The 17,600-nt window shown below is 36.0% G+C and overlaps 1 protein-coding gene across 1 annotated transcript in view; it reads right to left on the bottom strand.

Moving 5' to 3' along the window:
* NNT (nicotinamide nucleotide transhydrogenase) overlaps window positions 1-17,600 on the bottom strand; it is a 120,048-nt gene that overhangs the window by 59,499 nt on the left and 42,949 nt on the right. The window contains exons 8-13 of the mRNA XM_036759766.1: window positions 13,237-13,370; window positions 12,592-12,783; window positions 12,193-12,346; window positions 8,540-8,701; window positions 5,932-6,042; window positions 4,531-4,676 (exon numbers count right to left, since the gene is read on the bottom strand). Coding sequence (XP_036615661.1) covers window positions 4,531-4,676; window positions 5,932-6,042; window positions 8,540-8,701; window positions 12,193-12,346; window positions 12,592-12,783; window positions 13,237-13,370 — 899 coding nt within the window. The remainder of the gene's footprint in view (window positions 1-4,530; window positions 4,677-5,931; window positions 6,043-8,539; window positions 8,702-12,192; window positions 12,347-12,591; window positions 12,784-13,236; window positions 13,371-17,600) is intronic.

The following is a 17,600-nucleotide window of genomic DNA, read 5'->3' as shown; positions in this document are numbered from 1 at the left end:
CTCCCTAGGTAGAGGGTGTGGTAGTTGGGGAGGGGGGCGGAGGTAGAAGGGAACAGCAAATGCTAGAACAATTGGTACATAAAATATCCAAAAATCAGATAATCTAGCAAAATTAAAATAGTACATTATTGCCCTTAGGAAGAAATGTGTTAGCCAGACTTTTGCAAGATATTCAGCATAGAAAGAAAAGGATAAAAAGAATATGGCATGGTACTGTTCTTAATATGAGCAAGGTATTATAAAGTAAAAAAGGAAACCCCTTAAGAACATGATGCTACAAGGAACCTCTAGGTATAAAAATATTTTTAGCAGCTCTTCTGGTGATAGCTAAAATTGGAAAACTAAGGGAAAAGTCAAAAACTTCTGGTATATGAATGCACAGAATATTAGCACAGTATAACAGAATATGAGCACAAGAAATGATGAAATGGACCATTTCAGAGGAAACTAGAAATATCTTTATGAACTGATGCAGAGTGAAGTGAGTAGAACTAGGGGAAAAAATTATACAAAAATAACAGCATTACAGGAAAAAAAAATACTAACTTTGAAAGACTTTAGAACTCTGATCAATGCAATAATGAGCTACAAGTCCAAAAGAATAAAAATAAACATATCATTCACTTCCTGATACAGAGAAGGCAGCAATGTAATAAAGAGAATGTAACATAAAGAAAGAGACATCCGTTTTCAAGAATGGCTAATATGGAAATAGTTTTGTCATGTTTTATCTTTGGATTTTTTTTTTGAACATTCAATGGGGAGGAGAGGGGAAAGTAGTAAAAAAGGATAGATTAATAAAAATAAATTTAAAATTTTTAAAAAAAAACTATGTTTAAAAAGAACATGATATGGAATATTTTACTTAGTTATCAGATCTGTGGAATAGGGAAGAATTTATGACCAACCAAGAGACAGAGAGCATTACAAGATGTAAAATGGATCATTTTGATTGCATCGAATTAAAAACACAAACAAACAAACACAACCAACATAGCCAAAATTAGAAAGCAAGCAGAAAACTGGGGGGGTGGGGTTAGAAATTTTACAAGAAGTTTCTCTGAAAAAGGCCTCATTCCTCATATATATATAGAGAACTGAATCAAATTTATAAGAATATAAGGATATAAAGCCTATGAATGGGCAGTTTTGAGATGAAAAAAAATATTAAAAAAATGCTCTAGACCTCTACTGATTAGAAAAATGCAAATTAAAGTAACTCTGAGGTACCACCTCACACCTATTAGATTGGATAATATGATAGAAAAGGAAAATGATAAATGCTGGAGTGGGTGCGGGACACTAATGCATTGTTGGTGGAGTTGTGAACAGATTCAACCATTCTGGAGAGCAATTTGAAATTATGCCCAAAGGGCTATAAAACTCTGTATACTCTTCCAAAAAAAAACAAACTGTATACTCTGTGATCCAGCAACAGCACTACTAAGTCTAAATACCAAAGAGATAAACAAAAAAGAAAAGTACTTATATGTACAAAAATATTTATAGCAGCTTTTAACGATGGCAAAGAACTGAAAATTGAATAGATGTCCATCAACTGGGAAATGGATGAACAAGTTATGGTATATGATTGTAATGGAATACTACTGTGTTATAAGAAATGATAAGGAGGATATTCTCAGAAAGACCTGGAAAGAATTATATGGACTGATGCAAAGTGAAATGAGCAGAACTAGGAGGACACTGTACACAGTAACAGCAATACTGTACGATGATGAATTGTAAATGACTTAGCTATTCTCAACTGTACATTGACCCAAGACAATTCTGAAGCACTTATGATGAAAAAGGCTATCCACCCCCAAAGAAAGAATTGATGGAGTCTGAATAGAGATTGGAGCATACTTTTTTTCCTTAATTATTCTTGGGCTGGTTTTTTTTTTCCTTTTGCAACAAATGTGGGAATGTTTTGCATGACTACACATATATAATTTATATCAAACTGTTTGCCTTCTCAGGAGGTGGGGAAGGGTTGGAGGAAGAGAGAGAATTCAGAACTCAAAAATTTTTTTAAATGAACGTTAAAAATTTTTGTTTACATGTAACTGAGAAAAGAATAAATTTAAATGTAAATTAAATTAAAACAAATTAAATGCAAAAAAAAAGGAACATGACATTCCACATAAAGAAAGCCTAGCAATTCAACTCAATTCAGATGATTTATTTGAAGAAGTTTGTTGATGTAGAAGAGTCAGATCGTATATTTAGCCCTAGAATGGACCTTAGAGGTCTTCTTGTCTAGTCATGTCAAACTCACATAGAGAAGAGGTCCACTAAACCACATATTGACTTAGAAAACCACAAATTAATATTGTCAATGTTTTATTTTATTTATATTTATTATGTTAAATATTTTCAAATTACATTTTAATCTGGTTCAGCAATGCATGTTTGACACCTCTGATCCAGGCCAAACCAATCGTTTTAAACATAAGGAAACAATTCAAAAGATGTTAAGTAGCGACAGGGCTTCACACCAAAACCAGGTCTCTATTCATTGCCCTATACCTCCTTTCATATTTATCAACTTTTTTTTACTATACTGAAATTCACACCAATGAAAATGAGACTATAAACATTTAAAACAATACATAAAATGTGAGGTTTTTAAAACAACATGGCTTCTCTAACAGACTCTATTTCCACATTAAGGCATCACACCAACATAGGTAGCTTTGTGGCTCCAAAGGAACATTAAAATGCTACCATGACTGTGTCCTGAGATGATTTCTATAGAGGCTGCAGTCTAAAATTCACTATGGCATATTTTCTCATTTCAACGAGTGAATCACTTTCATCACCTTCCCATCCTGGAAGAGGGATATGAAGATCAGAGCTACAGTTTTTTCCCTTTTTTAAGCACAAAAATATTTTTAAGTGTTGACAGATTGCAATTTTGAACTTAACCTCAGTTCAAGTCCTGGCTTGGCCATTTACTCAAAATTGAAATCTATCAATACAAAAAGAACTCAAAAACAGTTCCCACCACCAAGGAGATTATATTCCTTTTTTGTTATTTTACTTCTATCTTTTGTTTTTACATTGCCTTGATTTCCCCTTGAATTCCTTCTCTTCTCTCCTCTCACAGAGCCATCCCAATAGCAAAGAATTTTTTTAAAAGAGAAAGAGAAAAAAATAAGTAGAAACAATCAATATGTCCAAAAAAATATGACATGTGAAATACATATGTAAAAGCTTGCATCCTAAAGGGGGAAACAATATTGACGTAAATAGGTACACATAAGATACATGAAGAACAGATGGAAGACTAAGGCCAGATTTAAGGATCTGACTTAACTCCATCCAGGGTGTGCCTAACTCTGGGTCCACTTTGGTTTTTTTATGAAACCATTACTTTAAAAAAAGAACCCACCAACTTTAAAATGGACATCAGCACTCCAGCATAAGCTGGTTGGTACAGAGGAGAGAGCACTGGCCTAGAGTCAGAAAGAACTGAGTTCAAATTCGTTTTCAGATACTTATTAGATATGTGACCCTGAGCAAGTCATGTAACTTCTCTGTGCCTCAATTTCCTCATCTACAAGATGAAAATAATAACAATACCCACCTCCCTACCACCAACCACCAGGGTGGTTGTGAGGATAAAGTGAAATAATATTTGTAAAGCATTTTATAAATGCTAGCCATGATGATGATGATGATGATGATGATGATGATGATGATGATGATGATGACGACGACAACTACCTTTTTTTAGCAGCAAGAGTAGCAAGGATAGTATCATGCATATAATAGGCACATAATAAATGATCATCAAACCAAATGGTCAAGGCGTTAAGAGAAATGGCCAAGATTTGCTAGAAAAAAGAAAAGGTAATTCTACCTCAAATGCCTGGCATTTAAAATATAATAAATACACTTGTAAAGAACTCTCATTAAAAAAAAAATTCATCCATTTTTTTTTCTTCTGTCACAATAATCCTGCAAAGTAGGTAAGCTGGATTAGCAGAATGGTAATATCACACTAGAAGGGCAGCTAGTTAGTACAATGGCAAGAATCCAGGGCCCGGCATCAGGAAGACTCATTTTTCTGAGTTCAAATCTAGCCCTAGACTCTTACCAGCTCTGTATGATCCTGGGCAAGTCATTTAACTGTGTTTGCCTCAATTTCCTCATCTGTAAAATGAGCTAAGAAGAAAATGACAAAGCATTCTAGTAACTTTGCCAAGATAACCCCAAAAGGGGTTACAAAGAGTCAGATGTGATCGAAAATGACTAAACAATAACAAAACTCTCGTGCTCCATTTACAAATGGGAAAACTTAGACCAAGAAAGTAAGTGGCTTACCCCTGTTACACAACCAATTAATGGCAGGGCCAAGAATAGTTCTGTGACTCTTAGCCCCACTGCTCTTTCTATTCTACCAAAATGCATCCAGCTTTATTGCTTCGATTGGTTCAACAGATGGTTGCATACTCCTAAATGCAAGGTTTAACTGGAAAGAAAAAAAAACATACATTGCTGAAAAAAAGTAAAATGGCCCTTTACCTGTTCAATGCTGTAGCCACCATAGAGTGAAGCTAAATAACCCCCAACAAAGGTACCAGCTGGGAGCAGATACAAGTAATTGTATTCAGGGGGATCAGTCGGACGTTTGAACATGTCCAACATCCTCTGGGTCACCAGGAAACCACCTAATCAAGGTAAATGAAATTTGAAAATTACTGAAATGGTTTTATTGAAGAAGACAGCTATTTAAATAGGTGCTATGGTATTCCTACTTTAAAGGAACCTTATAACCTATGAGTCATTTTAAATACTGTTTTATAACGAATCATGAGGAAGGACATGGTATAGGAAGCAAGTTCAATTAGGAAAAAATGTTATCAGAGTACAGAACCAATTATTTCCACATGACTAAAAATACAGAATGAGAATACAAAAGCTCAAAGGTCATAAATCTATTTCTAACTTGCTGTTCTGCTTATTAAACAATATTATAATTAATTCTGATAAAACAATCAAAAGAACACTATGTCAAGAGTTCATAGTATCACAGATCTAAAGTTAGAAGGAGCCTTAGGTCTTCTGGTACAACCCCCTCATTTTACATATGAGAACATATCTTGATCAGACATGAAGAGGTAGCAAATGGCAGACCCAGCATTTGAACATCAGTTTTGGAATCACGAAGACCTCAGTTCAAATCCAGCTTTAGACATTTATTAGCTATGTGACCCTGAGCAAGTCACTTAACCCTTTTTGCCTCAGTTTCCTCATCTGTAAGATGAGCTGGAGAAGGAAATGGCAAATCACTCCAATATCTTTGCCAAGAAAACCCCAAAAGGGGTCACAAAGAATTGGACACAACTGAAAAACGACTGAACAACAACAAACCTCTGACCCTAAAATCAGCACTATTTCCAATGGCACCACAGTACATTAAAGTTCTTCCACTACCAAACAGGGAGGGAGAAAACACCAAGTCATGCTAGACTTTCTATCTTCAGGAACAAGCAATGATAGCGTGATAGGATACTGATAGTTTCAGAAAAATTCCTAAGTCGATCTATAGATACTATAATGATATGCCTGAGCCAATTTAATTCAGAGCTATGTCTAAAATAATTTTCCAGTTTATCTACAGCAAGAAATTCTTTTTAATCACAACAACTTCCAAGAACCATAGTTTTTAAAAATAGATGAGTATAACATTCCTTTCAAAGGGGTTTCATGACTTGAGGACAAAAATTTCTTAATTCCCAACTGAATTCCTGCATAGCTGACAAGTCCTCAAACAGCCTGTTGGTGCTGATTCAGTTTTCAATCTTCATTAAAAAGCATTATGAGCTATGTATTTTAATTATTTTCTAGATATAACAGTAGATGAACAAGGGAACTGAAGTTTCACAGATGCTGTATTATCAACAGGAGAGTCCGTCCAAGTACCTGCAATGTTGACAGAGGATATGAAAGCAGCAAGTGCAGCAAGACCCTGAGGTGTGTTGGAAGGATACATGTGTCCTCCCATGAGTGCCAACCCTCCAACAGCGGTCAAACCTAGGAAGGAAGAATAAAACAAAGTAAGTGACTGATAAAGAAGCTTCCAAGTCAAAATAATGTTCCCATCTCACTTCAATCACATGTAATAAGTATAGAAATGCTCCAGTTTTAAAAAAAAAAAAAGTCAACAAAACTCTAATTGTTACTTTATAAAAATCATATAAATAACAATTTAAGATTGCCTGGCTAAGCAACATTTTCCCAGGATCGGGATGGTAATGTAGGAAAAGTCCTGGTCTGGTTCAAGTTTAGAGCAAGAGCTACATCAGCAGGTGCCTCATTAATGTTTGTTGAATTTGAAGGCCCAGCTTCCTCTCTTAACTAGCGTTATGTGTTTGCACAAGTCACAGCCTCAATCTGGATCAAAGTTTCTTCACCCATGAAATGGACTTGCACTTCAAACAGTGCCTGGCACATAGTAGGTACCTAATAAAAGCTTGACGAATTGAATGACTAGAAATCGTATTAGAAGAACTCTAAGGTCCCCCAGATCCTACCAATATTCTTGAAGTCAAGGGCTAGATGATTTGTCTTTGTATCCTCAGCACCTAACTACGTAATATGTGGTGAATAAATATTCATTAAAGTGAAGATGTGATTCTATGATTAGAAAGAATCTATATCAAGGAAGGAAGAGAGGGAGGGATGAGAAAGGAAGGAAGGAGAGGAGGGAGGTAAGGAGGGGAGAGATAGAAGGAAGAAAGCAGCGAGGAAGGAAAAAGGGAGGAAGGGAATAAGTACTTATTAAGTGCCTACTATGTGCCAGGCACTATGCTAAATACTTAATTAATAGTTTTATCCCCACAACAATCCTAGGAGATACATGGTATAATTATATCCATTTTACAGCTGAGGAAACTGAGACAGACAGAAGTCAAGTGACTTGCTAGTTAGTGTCTGAGGCATACAGTTAATTAGTGTCTGAGGCCATACTTGAACTCAAGTCTTCCTGATGCCAGGCCCAGTGCTCTATCCATGGTGCCACCTAGCTATTGCCATTAATGTAGAATACTGATTTCATCTAGGTACTTGATGATTTGTGTGACAATTAAAGAATGAAATAAAATGGCTGACAGATGACACCTATAAGATAGAAAATTAACCTGAAGGTATTTTACAAGATTAATATAAAATACACGAATAAGGTTTTTAGTGAGAAGGAAGAGTAACTGGATATACAAAGGTACAAAAACTATTGGGTTTTTAAAGCTGTGACTAATCTCTCTATAAGATTTAACATAAATCATGAAAAACGACGCAAGGAATCACCAAATTCGCCCTTTTAAGCAGGACAGTCCTAAGGCATTCTAGTTATTAATTTTTCAGAGCTTTATATAAGGTAAGCTATATCTTTCAAATTTTCTTTTGTAATAAAGCATATAGACCCACCCATAGAGCTGTTTTCCAGCCACTTTTCATTGAGGAAACATACATCCACTGAGCACCTACCATATATGCAAGGTGGAATTGGGCCCTTATTACAAAGGTGATAAAAACAACTACTTACATTTCAGTAATGCTTTAAGACTTACAACCATTTCCTTCAACCCTATGAGGTGGATTGTGCAATTATCATCACACCCATTTCACAGGTGAGGAAACTAAAGCTAAGAGAAGTGACTTGCCCAAGGTCATATAACTATTAAGGGGCACAGAAAGAACCAAACTCAGTTCTTTTTTTCAATAGAAGAGATTCATACGCCCCGATTCTTGGACCAAATGGCCTGTGAGAACTCTTCCCAACCTGGGATTCTTCGATTCAGTCTTTTGCAGCTTCCCCATGCGACTAAGACACAAAAGGTTCCAGTCAACAAGGAGTATACATCTCACTATATCTTGACATGATCCATCCGCCTCATATATGTCATACTGCTAAAACTATTCTTGGTCTCAGGGAATACCAAAGGAAGGTGCCTATTACCGCATGACTAGCACACCAGACTTCTTTTCTAGGAATACTAAATATTTCTACTTACTTTAAATTATACTATTCAATTTGATTTTCATACTTGATACTATTTTTAATATAATGTCATTTTATGTAAATCAATATTTCTAAACCCCACCCCAAGAAAATGGAAACTCCTAGGGGGCAGGGACTATTTTATTTACATCACACCTGATATATAGGAGGCAGTAATTAATGCTAAATGAATTATGTATCAATAGGTCCCTAGAAATTTTCATACTCTGCCAAGTAGTTTGGCCCAAACACACTGGAACACCAAAATTTGAAACGACCACCACAACAAAACCTTTAAGATAGCTCACATCACCAAATGCCCCAAATGGCATTTTATTTCTACCTGGAAGTAGAACAACTATGTAAGACACCAAGATCTTCTAAAACAATTTCTTTTTTTAACGAACTCACATAAGGTTTAAGTATGCTACTGCTTAAAGGTCAAGTACTGTTGGATTGAAACAGCAAAAAAAAAAAATCTATAATGACCTAACCTGGAGAAAAACTCCAGGAAAACTTAAAGTCCCATACCTGAGATAGCATTAGTTACAGACATCAGAGGTGAGTGGAGCGCAGGAGTTACACCCCAAACTGTGTGGTAGCCCACAATGCCAGCTAATCCAAAAGTTGTCACCATCTGAGAGAAGGCTAAATTGGGAGCTGCAATCCCCAAACCAAGTATACCAGTTAGACCTAGAGAAAGACAACATAAAAAGATGTTATTAGAAAACTGAACTATTACGGTTAAAAGCCTGCACTAAGGAAAATATGGGGAATAGTCAATGCTTTCAAAGTTAATTTAGTTCCTCTGACAGTCAATAGTAAGTGGGTTTTTTTTAAATGATGAAAGGTAAAATTTCACAGTTAATAGGAGGCCAATGAGAAGAAAAGATGAGGTCTACAACTCTCTTCTTTCAATGGAGGGGTGGGGTACTGCAATATAATCTGTGCTGACATATGTGCTTGATATGTTGGCTAGTTTTGTTTAATTGTTTTTTTTTCTTTTCTACATGGGAAGGCAAACCAGGGGAATGGGGAATACTTGGAAATGACTGGAAAGTAAAAATAATTATCATCAATAAACAAAATAATGAATTTAATTTTTAAAAAGAAAAGGAGCCAGAGACACTCATAATCAAAACCCAGCTCCTTAGCAATGTGAAAAAAAGAAAATTTCAGAGTTGGTAATATTTATGAGTCACTTCAACAATAACTTACACATATTCCTCTCTCCCACTCTCTCTCTTTCTCTCTCTCTCTCTCTCTTTCTCTGACTATTCCCTGTTATAATCAAACATAGAGAAGGCCATCTAGCTGTTAAACAAATTTTGTTCCCTAAATCACAGGCCTGTATACAATGCACCAAAGCATTTTTCAGTTTGGCCAGGATATAGCTTTTACAAAGCCAAATTTATGCCACTCTAAAATTTGGCTGGGTGAGAGAAGGAGGTTTAAAAAGAGTAGGAAGGATTTCATTCACTCCGGCACCTCCCTAAAACATATGGTGTCCACCAGCCCAGGGAGCCAAAGTGTTGCAATTGCTCCTGAATCTGGATTGTTCTGTTGGCTAGGGCCATGAGCGCCAGCTTCAGCACCAAGTCAGCAAATGTGATTTTAAAAAGAAAAAAAAAAACACAAATTAAATTAAGAATGTGCAGAAGAATACAGTCAGTTCTGAACATACATCTTTAATTATCGCCTTCCTTAATAACAAACATATGTGTAGCTCTTCCTCTAAAGAAGAACAGGGTTACCTAGTGGTAAGTGAGGGGGGAAGAAGGGAGGGAATGATAGCAAGCAAACTCAACTTTCCAAACAGGGTAATCTTCTTGAGGTGAAATGTCATTCTAGAGATGAAACAAAAGGAGCATTTAAGAAAGCTCCCATTCAAAGCACCTGGGTTCAAATCCCAGCTCTCTTGCATAATGGCTGCATGACCTTGGACAAGTCACTTAATTTCTCTTGACTTCAGTTGTCTCTTATCTGTAAAATGAGGGGGCTGGACTAGATCCCCTCTGAGAGCCCTTCTACCTCTTAACCTATGACCCCATGAGAGGGCTGGACTCAATAACCTCTAAGATCCTCTCAGTTCTAAATCTACTATTTTATAAGGATACAGAAGCATAGTTTAACTTTCTTGTACTATTTCAAAATGCCTGGCTTTACTATTTGTCTATTTAACTATTAACTATATTTAACTATACTTACTATTTGCAGGACAACTGAATAATAGATAAGCAGTATCTAAATTTTAAAGTTTAGCCAAGATTTTTTTTTCTAACGTATTCATGTTTCACACAAATGAAGTGACATTGTGAAAGTTTCCTTTCTAAGTATTAAACTGGTGCATGCCTAAAAATATTTTCCTCTCAGGCAGGTTTTTATAACAGTTTCTACTATGATGCTGCTTTGATCTTTTTTAAAGAACTAAAGAAAAGGTACATTAAAAAGACCAAAGGAACTCATATTAAGATGGTAAACAAAAAGCCATTGTGGTACAAGGGAAAGCCCACTGGAGGAGAAATCAGAAGACTCCCCCTTCGTGTCCCAGCTCTACTGGCTACGTGGCCTTGAACAAGCCCCATAATCTCACTGATCCTTGGCGCCCTTCATCTGTAAAATGAAAATGCTAATCCATGTGCTGTTTGCTTCACAAGATTAACGTGAAGATCAAATGAAGTGATTTCACTGTAAACTGCTTAAAATGTTATGATATATAAAATGTAAACTGAGAAAAAAATAAGATTTCATCTCATATCAGGTTATCTAAAAGACATAGAGAAATTCTATTTAGTCAGCCTTTAATCAATAATTTAAGTCCACAAGAACACCCAAATGAGAATAATATGCAGACTTAGTTCATAAGGCAAAGAAAATCCAATAAATGCCTTCCTTTCTAAAGCTGGAATTCACCTCTTTCAAACTTATTTAAATAAAATGGCCAAGACTCAAAGAAAATGTAAATGAGGTCCAGGACAAGAAAGCCAATAGTTTGGACTTAAGTAATCTCAAAAGGCTTTGGAAGAGACACTTCACTACACAAACTGGCATAAAGTTAAATGAACAGAAAATTAATCAACACATTTAAATGAAATAATAAATGCTGATGATGGTCCACCCATTCATAACTAGGAGCCATAAATTTGAGATTTAACAGAGGCTAAGTCTTTGAAAAAGGAGAGTGGCTTGTTAAGCTTGGTAATAAATAAATGATGAATGGATGGATGGATGGATGGATGGATGGATGGATGAATAGATGATCCCAGGATTTACTGAGGAACTTTGAATCATCTAGGAGTACAAAAGTTAGATCTGCCTATTAATTGTTAATAATTATGCTTCACCTTTTAGGGGGCAGAGATCTAACTAGATTAAAGGGGAAATTTCTGACCAAAGAACTAAAAGCCTATCTGCAATCATTCCCCATATTAAAAATTACAAGGGGAATAACTGTAGCCCAGGTGAGCGTGTGTTGCTGTCTATAACCATATTTTAAAGTTGTAACTAAGTCACAGTTAGAAACAAATAATTATATTAAGTTGCAAAGTAAGCAAGGCAAGAATTAAAAGGTCCTCAATGAGGCTAACAGAATGTTAGTTAAATACATGATAGCTATACCTGTATCCCAGTTCTTAATCTTCAAGACAAACACCTGGATTCCCCAGTGTTACCCAACTCTGCAGACAATCATGGTTGGTTTTATGCCCACCAAAAAAAAGGAAATGAATGATTTATCTTCATACATTCAATAATAGATTTATATATACATACATATATATCATTCTGCAATTTCAAAATAAGCCAAAACTCTTTAACTATTTCACTCTCACTATTGTGAAGTATTTCACAAAGTTCTTCCTCTAGACCAAAGGATCTTAATCATTTTCAGAATCATATTTTTCAATGCATAAAATAGCATACACTGGATGACAAAAGAAACATAGTTATCAACTTTTTTAAGTTCACAGGTCCCAGGTTAAGAACTCCTGCTCTAAGGGAAAATAATTTTAAAAGGGCCCAATTGCCAGTGAAATCTAATGAAGAACACAAGGCTTTCAGCAGATTTATAAATAATTTTGGTACCTAATGCATTACTTAGGAAGCTCAAATTAAACAATCACAGTGCGGGGAGGGGCAGGCACGAGTGGAGTGAGCAGGAGAGGCAAGTGTGCTATATCCCTCACCTGCTGTATATGCAGATGCTGTGGTCATGGTCTTGCGGAATGGGCTAAGAGCAGCTGCTTTCTCAGCTTCTAGCTCAGCTACTGTCTTTGGCTTTACAGGGGCTCCCTGAGGAATATTTTTTGGTGTTGGTGCTGGGAAAATTATCTTGCCATCCTAATAAAAATTAGAAAACAGGATTTAAAAGTTAAATAAATATCAGAAAAACAAAAATGTTTGAAGTAAACAATCATGACGCTGGATCTTTTTTTGTTTTGCTAAAAAGCTATTTCTTTTATATACACACCCATAAATTTTTGTTACAACACACCCACAGAACCCCAAAGCAATATTCTGTCTTAAAGAGAAATCCATAAAAGATAATCCACATAACATAGGAAAGAATTAATAGGCTTACTTACCTTCATTACCACGGTCCCCCTAATAACATGGCCCATTGTGCCAAAGTCAAAGTCATCTTTCACATCAAAATGGAAATTATCTTTGTCAGGGCTGATTGCCTTTAGAAGTTTGATAATATTGTTTGAATACAGCGTACTGGCCTGGGTAGCCATTCGGCTAGGAAGGTCTGTGTAGCCTATGTGAGTAACTCCCTAGATAAATGAAAATCGAGTTAATAAAGTTTATTACCAAATTTCAGAACATAGGATAGTTCTAATCTCATTCAATCAAAAAATAAGCATTTATCAAGCTCCTATTTTACGCTAGACATGAGGCTAAACCCTGGGGATCCAAAGAAAAGCCCTGACCTTAAGGAGCTCACAGTCTAATTGTAATTTATAAATATAGCTAACTCTCTGTACATGTTATTCCAGCCCTCTCCCCACCCGCATACAAACCCAAGTCTAAGGCAAGCTCTCGAGGGCAGAAATGATTTCATTTTTTTCTTTGCATCCCTAATAATGACAATTATTAAGCATGCAGAAAATGCATAATAAATACTTGTTAAATTGATACTTCTATAAGCAACATTTTGATTCCTAAACATAGACACACTGCATCAGCAAAATGCATGATTACTATAGCCACTACTGTTGTAACAATACCTTATGGACATAAAGTTCTCCTGGCTTAGTAGTTGCAAAGTTTCCACCTGCTTCAGCTGCTAAATCCACAACAACTGAGCCTTCCTTCATTGATTCAATCATGTCTTTTGTAAACAAAATCGGGGCTTTTTTACCTGGGGACAAATAAAACCATAAAGAAAAGAGTACAAATTACGTATGTTAAAAACCAGCCAACCTACGCCAAGAATTCTCCTAATGGTTATGGCAATATCCTCTTATATGCTGACACCATAATTAAGGATACAGGTCACCAATCCCAAATCATAGGGTATTTCCAATAATTTATAAGCAATGTGGTCCATAGGAAATTGACCTGGTCTTAGAGTCAGAGATGTGGGTTTCAATGCTGGCCCTAAGTCTCAGTTTCCTCATCTGTAAAATGGGGATACGATGACATACTTCATCTCTCTTGGGTTTGTTGTGAGGAAAGCATTTCGTAAAATGTAAAGTGCTGTAAACATGAGCTATAATTATTAAAATGTAAAATTCTCACACCTAACACTCTAAATTGAAATTAATGAAAATAAGTAGATACATGCCTTACAACACTTTTAGAAAGGTAAGAAAATACAACATAAAATCAAACAGTTAAGTGTCATAGCTCCGGAGATCTGGATTCTGATTAAGGTCTGCCATTGCATAGCCTTGGTTGAATCACTTAACTTTCTGGCTCCTCAGTTGCCACAACTGTAAAATTAGAACAGACTTTATCATCTCTGAAATCCCTTCTAGCTCCAAATCCTATGATCCTATAAAAGCTGAGAAACTCTGATTCACACTATTTCATCCTGTTTTTCCAGTTCATCACAACTGATCTTACTTCACTTCCCTCCCTACCAAATCTTAAACTGATCAACAATTTCAATGTATTTTTTCCACTTGAGTCTTTCATTCCTTCCCACCATTGTAGCCACCAATAACAGGTCACATTCACTATTCACCTTCTCTGTTCCAATTCCCCACTGGCTGGAGAATTTCCCCATACGCTGGAGAAAATCACAAAACTTATGCTATCTGCTTCCAGGACAAATGAATGTTATCTAAGCCTCAGCCAGGGCCTCCCCAGAGCTCAGCAACCCTATTATCCAATTCATTTCCTTTTCACATTTCCCTCCCATGATGGTTTCAAACCTTTGCCTAACCATACCCCTGCCCTCCCATTTTCGTAGTGGATTACCTCACCTCTTATTGAGAAAAAGACCAGCTGCTATGAGCTTCCTCAACTTCCCTCCTCCAGACTTAAAAAATTCTGTGTTCTCACTCATTCTTTTTTCCTTTCCTACTGTGTCAAAGTAAGACATGTTCCCTATTCCTTATCAAGGGTCCAATGCTTTTAATTCCATTCACCAGAATTTAGCTCCATCAACCATTCCCCCTTTCAACCGGCCCTTTAACCTACAAATATGTTTCAGGTGATAACAAAAAAATATATTTCTATGACCCTTCTGCCCCCTTGAGCTTGCACTCTCTCCTCCCATTCATTGCCAAAGTTCTAAAAAGAACAGGCTACAATTACTACCTCCATTGCCTGATCACCCACTGAACCCATTACAAACATGTTTGTGCCCCCATGACTCTTAGGGAAACTGCTCAAAGATTATCAGTAATATCCTAAGAGCCAAATACAATAGCCTTTTCTGAATCTCAACATTTGACACTATTTACAAAGTCTTCCTTTATTAAAGAATATTTTAATATCACTTTCATTTCCAAATACACATTTCCCTTACTCCCCCCACATCAGAAAGTCATTCCTTTTAACAAAGAATAAGAAAGAGAGGGGGAAGCAGTTCAGTTCAGCAAAATTAATCAACACAGCAATTGAGTCTCAGAGTATATGCAGCATTTTTCACCAAGAATTCCACACTTCTTCAAAGAAGTGTTACATTGCCATTAGGCATTCTAATAACACAGCACTCATTTTGGGTGGGATTTTTTTTTTATTCTTTCCATTACCATTACTATATCGTTTTTTTCCTGCTTCTGCTTACTTCACTTTGTATCAGTTCACACACGTCTTCCCTTGCTTCTCTGAATTATTAACATTGTTTCTTATGGCATAGTAATATTCCACTTCATTAAGTACAACTTCTTTGTCCAGTCTTCAGTTGGTGAACATCTACTTTGTTTTTAGTTCTTTGTTTTAATTTCATACATCTGGAACCTTTCATTCTTGATAGTCTCTGGCAGTGGAATCAGACTACTCAAGTTCCACAAATTCCAAAATCTTTTTTTATAATTTCTCAAAATCCTCCTCTAATTTCTTTGAATAGTTCACTATCTCCCTTCTCACCTTCTCCATGTCACGGTTCTCCAATGTTTTATTCTCAGGCTTTAAAAATAATTTTTTTAATACTTCCCCTATCCCACCACCATTCTGGGAATTTCATTTACTCAGTATCAACTACCACCTCTACATGGATGAACATCAAATGCACATCTCCAGTCAGAAGAGTTTTAAGTGTAAATGGCATCAGACTTGTCCTTTTTGACCCAAAAAGTAAAAACTAAGCATAATAAATAAAAAATTCTGAGAGATGGCCTGTTATAATATAGAAAGAAAGCTGGCCTCAGAATCGATAAGATCTGGATTCATGTTCCTCCTTGACAGTGGTAATGACTTTATGACCCCAAGCAAATCATTTGATCTCTCCATACTTCAGACAAGTCCCTTAAGATACATAAAAATTCCAATCAGTCAATAAACATTTTCTAAGTTCTTTCTAAGTGCCAAGCACAGTGCTACGCCCTGGAGACAGAAGGGCAAAAGACTGTCCTTGTTCTCAAAGAGCTCATAATCTAAAGAATGAGACAACACCCAAGCTATGTAAAAGCAAACCACATAAAGGATAAATTGGAAATATTAAACAGAGGAAAGGCATTAGAATTAAGGGGGATTGAAAAGGGCATCCTATAGAATATGAGATTTTAGCTGGGACTTGAAGTAAGGCAGAAACGGAAGAGGGAAACCATTCAGTTGTTCTCTACATTGGTAAAGGGCGTCTCCCCAATAAGAATTCTGTACCTCAATGAAATCAAAGGTCCAGAACCCCTCCACTCACCCACCCAAAAAAAAGAAAGAAAAAGAAAAGAAATGAAAATTTTCCCATCATGTTGAAAAATATAATAGGCTCAGGGGGTTGTGAATTCCCCATCTCAAGAAGCCTGCAAGTGGATACTGGATGACCTACATGGTTTATGACTTGGGTCAGAGTAGAATTAGATTATTTCTGAAGTCTTTGACAATGCTAAGACTATATGACTCTACAGTCTGCATGTTAAAGCTTCCTCCAATCATTCTTTGAAGGTCCACTTAGGGACCATCCATCTCTTTCACAAAATCTTTCCAGATTCTGCCCTTTCTTTCCTCAAAACTCTTTGGATCACTGTATCTGCACCTTTCTTGATTATTTAACATGTCCCATATTACAATGTAGTTAATTATGAATATTTACCTTTCTTAGGCCTCTGAAGACCAGGGCCCTTAGGATGCTTCCCTAAGCACAATGGATTTACACAAAGTAAGCCTTGGTTAAAATACATACATATATATATGTATATATATATATATATACATACATATATATATATATATATATTGCAAAGCACCATATGTCAATTAGCATTATTACAATTTATATGAAACTGTACAGTTTTTATACAAATTTATACAAATGTAAAAGATTGTTTATACAAATCTTGCAAGTAGAAGAGATGTTCCTATAATGGTTGACAAAAACAAGAAAGGAGGCTTTTTTGCAAAACTCTTGCCATCTCCAGAGGACATGATAAAGTTTAAAGATAGGAGAATCAAAAACAAAACACTAAATGAATCAGATACTGAGGATTTTTACGATAGTAGAATAAATACATCATAATATTTATATGTAAAGCATCAAAAATGTCATGACAAAGAAAAGAGATGGGAGAAGGAATAAAAGTTCTGATAGCGCCCAAAGTTAAGGCCCAGCAACGAAAATCTTTAAACCTAACCTATAAGATGCAGAAATACTGTCTGCAAGTAGTCTTACAAAGGAATAGAAAATTCTCTCCCTCCTATAGCAATTATTAGAGCAGAAAAAAAATCATTTCTCAAAAATCTAGAAGGAACCTCAGAAATCCTCCAGTCTGACTACCTCACTTTACAGATGAGGAGAACATACAATCATAGATCCAGAACTGGAAGGGACATCAGAGGCCATCTGAGGTTAATTGACTTGCCTAAGGTCATACAGGTAACAAGCACTACCGGTGAGATATGAAGCCAGGTCCTGTCTGTAGAACCAATGTTCTTTCCATTGTAAGACCCAGAGAGGCTAAGAGAATTAAACTGAACTTGACTA

The sequence above is a fragment of the Trichosurus vulpecula genome, chromosome 1 (genome assembly GCF_011100635.1).
Source record: "Trichosurus vulpecula isolate mTriVul1 chromosome 1, mTriVul1.pri, whole genome shotgun sequence".
NCBI classification, from domain to species: domain Eukaryota; kingdom Metazoa; phylum Chordata; class Mammalia; order Diprotodontia; family Phalangeridae; genus Trichosurus; species Trichosurus vulpecula.
Note: the sequence above shows the minus strand (reverse complement) of the source record. Positions and strands in the feature narration are given on the sequence as shown.